Source organism: Mus caroli, chromosome 13 (genome assembly GCF_900094665.2).
Source record: "Mus caroli chromosome 13, CAROLI_EIJ_v1.1, whole genome shotgun sequence".
NCBI classification, from domain to species: domain Eukaryota; kingdom Metazoa; phylum Chordata; class Mammalia; order Rodentia; family Muridae; genus Mus; species Mus caroli.
This window is the reverse complement of record NC_034582.1, coordinates 100,183,341-100,192,617: the sequence shown is the minus strand read 5'-3', so window position 1 is coordinate 100,192,617 and position 9,277 is coordinate 100,183,341. Positions and strand designations below refer to the sequence as shown.

General features: G+C 42.8%; 1 protein-coding gene across 3 annotated transcripts in view; it reads left to right on the top strand.

Moving 5' to 3' along the window:
- Ipo11 (importin 11) overlaps positions 1–8,807 on the top strand; it is a 132,774-nt gene extending 123,967 nt beyond the window's left edge. For all 3 annotated transcript variants that reach the window (XM_021180389.2, XM_029468283.1, XM_029468284.1), the window contains one exon: positions 7,454–8,807. In XM_021180389.2, coding sequence (XP_021036048.1) covers positions 7,454–7,618 — 165 coding nt within the window. In that variant the 3' untranslated portion in view covers positions 7,619–8,807. The remainder of the gene's footprint in view (positions 1–7,453) is intronic.
- Positions 8,808–9,277: the final 470 nt, after the last annotated feature.

Here is a 9,277-nt window from a genome sequence, read left to right as displayed (position 1 = left end):
GCCCTGCTCCCCTACCCACCCACTCCCACTTCTTGGCCCTGGTGTTCCCCTGTACTGGGGCATATAAAGTTTGCAATACCAAGGGGCCTCTCTTCCCAGTGATGGCCGACTAGGCCATCTTCTGCTACATATGCAGCTAGAGACAAAATGAGTTTGGAGGCAGGAAAATGCTGAGACAGATGAATAAATAGAATTATTTTTCTTTTAAAGACTACCAACAAAGTAGACACAGCAGTCATCGTAGTCAGGGAATGAGTGGGAGAGATATAAATGTAAGATCTTAGGAATGGCTGGTGAGGTGATTCAGCGAGGAAGCTTCACCCAGCCTTGAGTGTCAACTCTTGACGGCAGTTACCCCAGGAGGATGGAAGGGGAAGACCAACACATTACCTACAGGTTGTCCTTTGATGCCCACGGTGTGCTGTGGGTTTGTGGGTTTGGTTTCATTTGTTTGTTGTTTTTGTTTTTTTAAGAAACAATCTAAATTAGCATCCCAGTACTCTAAAAATCTTTGAGATAAAAAGGCATGCCATGTGGCATTAGGTATCAAAATCTCCAGCAGAGATTTTCCAGATAGCAGAAACACTGCTTCACCATGACTTTTGTTTGGCTGGAAGACTTGGAGAAGGGCCACAAACTTGTAGATGGTGGAAGAAAGAGTGATTTTAGAAAGAAAAGAGTCCTGCATTCCCTAATGAGTGTATAGTTAGACAAGACTACTGCAGATACTCCTTACTGAAATACAGGCAGAGAGAATCTGGGAAACTTTCTATCAAGTAAGGTGAGAACTAAGTAGAATTAAATGTACAGAGCTATAATGGTTAGGCTAGCAGTGGATACTCCCACCTCTCAGAAGCCATGAGGACTGAATTTAAAGTAGTCAGCATAAGGCCAGACTGCGGTGTCTGGAAAATAAGGGGGGTAGGGTAGCTGGGGCTTTGTTCATTGTTAGAATGTTTGCCTTACATGTACAGGATGTGGGTTTGCTCCTTAAAATACTGCTGGGAAATATTTGAAAATATTTGAAAAAATGACTGCATTGGGAGCTTTTAAAAAAGTCTATTATCTACTTTAAAAATTCTAATGAATATGCAGTCCTCTGGATGTTTTATGAATTGACTTGGGATTTTAGTTCTCAGGAGTGTTTTGTTCCAAATGTTTTGGTAGCAATCTTACCCTTGGATGGACATTGGAACATAGAGGAATGTTCCTTCACACAGTCATTCATTGAGACAGGGGTTCACTCTGCAGCAAGCTTGTCACTTAGAGACCACAGTTTACCCTCTGCAAAGCAAGCTAAGGCTTCACACACGATGGACTTGAATTGCTATGACTCACTGACAAGGTTCTTGGCATCTGTCAGCCTGACTCAGTTCTTCACTACGCACAGAAAGAGGAGAGCTTGAAGTATTCAATGGGCAAGTTTAAGTATTTCAGACAGATTTTAGAAATTGATAGTTAGCCACAGTGAAATAATTAAATCTCAAAATAGAATATTTAAAGCAGAGGCAATTTAATCAAACTCAGGAAGTTTTGAAGACAGTGTAGTTAAATATATGACATATTTTCCTTGATTTTTTTTTATCTTTTTCATGTTTTATCTGTTAATTAATTTTATCTGTTTATTATTTTATCTGTTAAGTATCATGGAAAGCACATTATTCTTCTTCTAAAAATAATAGAGAAAGAAAACCTTTTTCTCTTGAAATAATCTTGCAGTAAATAATTTCTGAAAAACTAAAGGGTATGTGAAGGGCTAAAAAGTAACTAGTCACATGACTTCAAGAATGTGGAAGATTCAGTGTCCCTGAATTCTTGTTGGGTAAAATTGGTTTACACAGGAAACACAATGAAACTTTATTTCAAGCAACAAATGTCTTAATAGGAAACACATCCTGGTAAGTAGCTCCACGGGAGCTAAAGTTGTAGAGCCCCTCTGAGGGCTAAACTTTGAAAAGCTCAAAGCTTATATCAAGGGCAATGCTTACCAAAGGAAGGAACCTTACTTGGTTCATCCAAAACCATCGTGTCCGGTGTCCGTAAACAACAGTTTTAAAACCAAGAGAGTACAAAGCTACTTGCACATTAAAATGCAACAAATGAAGTTTTGAATTGCGTTAGGCTGTTAAAATGCCATTTATCTGCCATTCGCCTAGAGTCAAGAATAGTGGTCAATTACTTTCCATTAATGAGTGAAGCCAGCTAACACAGGCTCCTCAGTTCTCCCTGTCCATTCTAATGCAAACATTGAGGTGATCACGTCCTTCCTTAGAGAGGATGAGTAGGGCTCAGGCATACTAGGAAAAAAATGGAAAAAGGACAAAGGCAGGGATTTAGAAATAAGTATTCTACTTCTGCTGGTGTCTTCTGCCTAAGAGGAGTAAGCCTCAGATGTCACATGGAGCTCAGAGACATCGGTTTTTCTCACCTCAAAAGTGAACTTGCCAGGTTAGCTACTTAGGAATCTTCTGATTGCCACTTCCGTATGCAGACGAGGATGTTGCTTGTTTCTGTACCACAGAGGGGTAAGCTGGTGATTTTTGAGTCTGTTGTGTAAAATACTGTTTGTATGTTTGAAATGATTTTAGATTTACAGAGAAGTAGTAAAAAAAGAAATCATACAGAATTCTCATGTGCCCCTACGAGTTTCCTCTGCTGTTTACATTGTTTTCTTTTTAACTCTTTGTTGATTCTCTGTGAATTTCACACCATTCACTCCAATCCCATCATTAATCTCCCTGTCCCTTCGTATCCACCCTTGCAACCTGCCCCCACCCAAAATAAAATAGGATAAAACAACAACAAGAAATCTTGCCTGGGAGCTGTAGTATGCCCAGTGTGTCCCACAGTGTACCCTTTTGTCCACATGTCTTTACTTGCAAATGTTCAGCGCAGTGAATCCTTGGACTGTCTCGAGGCCCCTGGCTTCGGCTACACTCTCCGTATTGGATCCTCACCACGACTCTTCTGGGATCTATTGTTTTTGCCCTTTGCCATGGAGATTCTGCCGCATCAGATCTGCAGAGCCAGCCCTTTCACACATGGTGTAGGTACTGGGTGGGTTAGGTCAAAACCCGGGGTTTGGGCCTGGGAGGTCAGAGGCACCACCAGGGTGAGCTCTCCAGCTAGCTCCAGCCAGCTCACCTGGTGCAAGGGGCAGGGTGAGCTCTGCAATCATGTCCTCAGCACTCGCTCTGCTGTGCTGCCCGGGTGAGGCGTGGAGCCAGTTCACCCGCCTGCTGCTGGGGGTAGGGGTTATCTTGATGAGAAGTGGAGACAGCTCTCCAGCGCTCATGCTGTGTTAACATTTTTATGTTTATTTTTCCTCAAATATACACTATACATTTCTAAAAGCTCAGAAATGAATGTAAGCCCACACTTCAATTTCTTTTTATCCACTAATGCTCTTGCAGAATTCAATCTAGAATGCCACCAATGGCATTCCTTTTGAGTCTTTTTAAATTTTTTTGTTTGTTTCTTCACATTAATGTCAGATTATCAGACATTAATGCTGCCCTCCTGATAACGATTGCTGTCCTCTCCATGCCTGAAGGAAGCGAGTTAGACTGGTGTTGTTTGTTTGAGACAGTTCTGTATGTTGTTCAGGCTGGCCTTGCATTTGTAGTCCCTATGCCTTGCAAGTGCTGGTATTAAAGATGCGCCATGGTGGCCTGCTTAATTTCCTGTTTCTGTCATGTACGTATAGTGCTGACAGTTGTACTTAACATTGCGTGCGAGAGTCTGCTCAGCCACTGCAATAAAGTAGCAGAGACCAGCACTTGAACAACAACGTCTATTTCTTAAGGTGTACAGCCTGGATGACCACGATGACCAAGCTGTTCGATGTTTCCAGGTTGCTGATTTCTTGAGCTCTGATTGTGGGCCATCTGAGACATGGATGAAGTCACAGAATCCACATCCTGTTCTAGTTAGAACTTTCTTGTGTGCTCTCTTCCTTCCACCTCTTTGAGCTCCCTTCCCTTTGTTTTCTATATAATACCCAGGGTTCTTGATTGTAATTAGCAAGAAGAATTGGTGGGAGAGGATTATTCTAGAAGGAAAAGTGCCCATCACATATACCTTTGCAGTATAGTTTTCCATCAGCAGATGTAGATTTGCTAATAACCTTAGAAAGCTGTATTTCCCAACATGCATATTGTGAGTCCGTCCACACCACTCTGGGGATGCGAAAGAGCAGTCTGAGATATGGGAGAGCAGGAGCTGATTTGGGGGTTCCCTGGCCAGCGACGAGGCTGGGGCCATCGGGTTCTTTGACTCTTGGACATACAGGCACCGCTGGGAGTCAGAAGAGCCAAGAGAGCCTAGAACAGAGTTGAGGGTCCAAGAGTTGAGGAGAGCATCTAGCCTGGGGCAAGGGGAGAGGGGAACTCTGGCTTGTCCCAGGGGTGATTGTCCTTAGCTTGGTGGAGGCAGGCTTGGTGGCTGCTGTGGCTGGGAGCACAGAGAGGCCTTCTATGGGAGAATTAATCTGTGGCTCTGTAGCCGAATGCCTTCTCCATGGCTCCCCACGGCAGATCTTGATAAAAGAGACAGTCCGTGGTCCTAATCCTTTTATTGGTTGTTCATGGCAGAAAATGGATGCATAACATAGTATATCCAGTTTTCAGGGTAGACCTGAGATTTAATACCTTTTGCAGGGAGGAATGTTTGGGAAGGGAAGTTTATTGGCTAAGCCCTCTGGGCCTCTAGGTACCTCATTAGCATGAAGAACTCTGTTTTGGGGCTACGTGACCATAGGACACGTTTCTTTTATGTGAGGGGCATGGCATGTCAGGCCAGGAGTCTGGCAGGGAGCTGGGAGTCGCCTAAGCCTCAGGTCTGTGCCCCCTGAGTCTCCAAGTCTCAACCTGCTCTATCTCACCAAACTTCCTGGTGAGGTTTTACTGTCCAACAACATACCACCAAATTGAACCTGCTAGGATTCTAACTTTGTCACACCCAAAGGACTCCCTGTCCTACCACAGAAGTACTTATGCATCCATGTTTATTGCTGGCCTATTTACAATAGCAATGGAGTAGAAACAGCCTAGATGTCTGTCTGCTGGTGAATGTAATAAAACTGTGGTGTATATACACAATGGAACTTTCCCAGCCATAAAATGAAATTTGCAAGAAAATGAATGGAACTAGGAATTATTCTATTAAGGTAAATAAGAGCCAGAAAGGCAAACAATGTGGTTTTTCTCCTATGTGGATCCCAGCGTTTTAAGTGTTTGTATTCACTATTGGGTGTGTGGGATGTGTACAGTGTACACTTTTGAAAGCTGGTTCTCTCATCTACATTTACATGGACTGCAGCAATCAAACTCAGGTTGCCAGCATTTGCAAGGGTTTCTGTCCACTGAGCGATCTCATTAGCCCTGGTCCTAGTTTTTGATGTGTGAGTGTAAATCATGAAACTAGAAAGGAAACCAGCAGAGAGGGAAAAGAGGCATTGAAAAGGAAATGACAGATCCAGAAAGGGGTGGCTAGTGGTCAGATGGTGGTCAGATGGTCAAGGGCAGCAGGCAGGAGAACAGAGGCTCTAGAGGTAGAAGGTCAACCAAAACCATAGTAAAGATGCTGTAATGAAACCAGCCATTTTGTGTGTTTATCTAAAACATTAAATACCTCTATTTTAATAAAAATAATAGGTTCTTTAAAATGCTGTCAGTGACTTTAAGGACTCATTTCTGATGACTGCAGGCTCTATTATAACCACTGTTCACTACTTGAGCATCAGTTTAAACTCAGTTGCTATTGTCTAGAGTTACCAGTTTCATTATGAATAATTACACGTCTATAAAGTTAATATGCTCTATCCTAATAGGTACATTTTTGTAATTAAAATAATGTTGATCATTACTATATGTTACTTAAGAAAGAAAATATTTAAAGAATGTTTTTAGATTTATTTTATGTATATGAGTGTTTTTACTGTATGTATGCATATACACCATGTACCTGGTAGAACTGGAATTTCATAAGATTGTTAGCCACCATATTGGAATCAAACATGGGTCTTCTACAAGAGCAGCAAAGTGCTCTTAACTCCTGAGCCACCTCTCTAGCGCCCAAATAGCAAGTGTTTTCAGTGTTCACTTTCAGCTTCTGTGCATCTGTAGAGGGCATCTTCAGCTCATGGGTAAGGTGTGGTGCCCTCACTGCACTCCCTCTCTCCTCTTTCAAGGGGAAATGAGGACTGACGTTTTTCTTTCTCTTGGATTTGTTATATCTCTGCTTTGGTAATACATGGGGCATAATTTAAATTTTACACTGCCCATATCCCTTTTTTCTCGGTTGTGTTTTAACATGTATATAACTCAAACAGAAGTTATGGGTGGAAGTCAGCTACATTGGGCAAAGACATTCATATACTTTATTGAATGTTATGCAGATGCTCAACGTCACTGATGGTAAAATAAATGCTCAGCTTATACTAATTCTGTGTTGTTTGTTGTTATAATTATTAGTCGTTTAGATAATAACAGTGGCAACACAGTGTTAGCAACTAAATACTGTCATCTTGTATATTGGTACAAACCATAGGGAAAAGAAGCTGGTGTATCAGGAGTCACAAATGTTCTATGCCCTAGTGGTTCTTTCCATATCCTAGGAAACCAAGATGGCGTTCTGAGCATAGTGGCACTCGCCTATAGTGGCACATGCCCACAACCCAGTGCTTGGAGGTGAAAGCAGCAGCCCAAGGCACAGGAGCTACAGTTTCTAGTATGGGGCTAGCCTTGACTGCCAGAGACCTGTTTCAAACAAAAGGAAAGAAGCTGAAGTATAAAGAAAGGCTGCTCACAGTAGCCCAAAACTGTGGCATACCCAGCAAAGTTATAGATAAAATTGTTTAAACTGTGGTCTCTTTTACTTATGTTTAACAGCTTAAAAAATATAGTATAAATTAGAACACTCAACATGTATTTAAAAATAATTTTGTGATATTATGAAAGTGAAGAATAACGTGTAGCTTATAGTGTGTACATATGTAGCATAAAAATACTGAAAATTTAATTTTACTTTGATTTTTCTAAATACTGTTATGGGACTGGGGGAAGAACAAAATTTGACACTCCCCCCAACCTAAAAACATAGGCACGGACTAAATGGTGTTGGAGTGTAAGCTAGAGTAAATAGTGTGCGCTTGCTTGGAGTGGGAGGGCGGGTGCTCCTGCTGCTGTGGAATCTGACTGTCCTTAGGAGAGCAGTCGTCGCACTGGTACGCTCGTTCTTCTCCTCTTAGGGTGCTTTCTACTAGATTCTAGCATTTTAAAAGGATGTGTTCCTTTGAGAAACTGGGCACATCAGAGCAACACACTCAGGACCCCCAAAACACTGTCTGCAGGAGGCTCTTAGAAGCGTTGCTGTGGAGAGATTACAGAGCCCAGTGAGGCATGTGCAGGAGGATGGTCTGTCTCTCTGACCCTGTCTGTCCTCTGTCCCACAGCTGGCCCTGAAGGACCCGGTGCACACAGTGTCTCTGCAGCAGTTCATCTATGAGAAGCTCAAGGCGCAGCAGGAGATCCTGGGGGAGCAAGGCTTCCAGTCCCTCATGGAAACGGTGGACACAGAGATTGTCACCCAGCTGCAGGAGTTTTTGCAAGGATTCTAAGAGCATGTGTCATGTGGCCGCCATCCCTTCTGAAAGAAGCTGAGTAACCCAACCTGCCATGCACTTATGAGCCTGCTGAGATAAGACCATTTGTGTATGAATATAGAGAAGCCAAGACCATACATTTTTTACTATAAAATATAAAGAATAAGTATAAATCCCAAATATTAAAGTCAGAAAAGTATTCCTCAAAAGAATTTAATTTTATATTTATGAGGGGCCCTGTGCTGACGAGAGGTGCATTTATTGAGAGTAGCTGCGTTGTCTCTTGTTAAGAAACTCGCTGATTAGCTTTGAATCATGAGCTCTTAACACTTGAGAAGATGAAGGTTGATGTTCCAGATGTTTTTCTGCAACCCAAAATTAATTAAATGTGGTTGCCTTATCCTAATTTTTTTAAAGCTAATGAAACAAGTTTGAGAAATGAGAATGCTGTGCAAATGATAGATTTCCATTTGTGCATAGCAACATCCCAACAGCTGCCCTCTACCTGGGTATCTCACGAGGGAGCTGTTTGCATTCGACAGAGAATCAAATGCTTTTATTTTCATTCTAGTAGTCTGAAATAGGAATCAGTAAAGGCACTTTTAACTTTACTCTGAGTGCATACATTGCAAGGCACCCTGAAGTGAACCTGCAGTACTGTAGTGCCAAGCGGGAGAGCCCTGGTGAGCCTCCAGCCCTGGCTCCTTTGCTACATGTGAAGGCCAGTAGCCCCGGGAGCCCCGGGAAGAACCAGATAACTCCAAGTCCCCTTCCACTGTGACAGTCATGCTTGGCTGTGACAGGCTACCCAGGATTTACCCATCTCAGGTTCCTCAGTACCAGGGTGTGTCAGCACCTCAGTGCCACGGGTGCACCTCAGAGGACCCAGCAGCAGTCCCTGGGTACTAGCACTGACATAACTAGTCTTCCTTCCTGTCCCTCCATTGCACTAAGCGTGCGAGGGAGAGAACTGACGCCTTACTCTGCATTACTTGCCATTGTGAGGAACCTTTAGAGCATCTCCTAGGAAATACTCAAAAGCAAGATTGGAAATGTCTTATCTTTCTATAGAAATTTGGGTACAGTGTATAACTGTAGGAAAACCACTACCCCTTTGTAAGCTATGGAACCCATAGTGTCTACGGATATATGATGTTTTCAGCAAAGAAAATATGGTCCAATTAAATTTTCCAAAGATGCCTCACCTTTGACTTGTCTGTTTTCCTTGCCGCCCACCCTCTGCAACAGAGACATAAAACAGTTCATTAGAAACTGCCCAGTGGAGTACAAAGATGGTGCTTTTTACACCATGGTTCCAGTTCTCCACCCATAGATGGTACTAGTACTTCAGGTTTCAAATCTTCATTTAAAGACAGAGCATACCTTGGCAGTGATGTTTCTTTGCCATTGTGCTGGTTTGGATAGGAGGTGGTCCCCATAGATTCATGGTCTGAACTCTTGGCCATAGGGAATGGTATTATTAAGAGGTGTGGCCTTGTTGGAGTAGGTGTGGCCTTGTTGGAGGAAGTGTGTCACTATGGAGCAAGCTTTGAGGTCTCATATGCTCAAGCTCCAACCAGTGTGGCACACAGTCTCCTGATGCCTGCAGATCAAGGTGTTGATCTCTCGGCTCCTTCTCCAGGACCATATCTGCCTGCATGCTGCCAGGTTTCC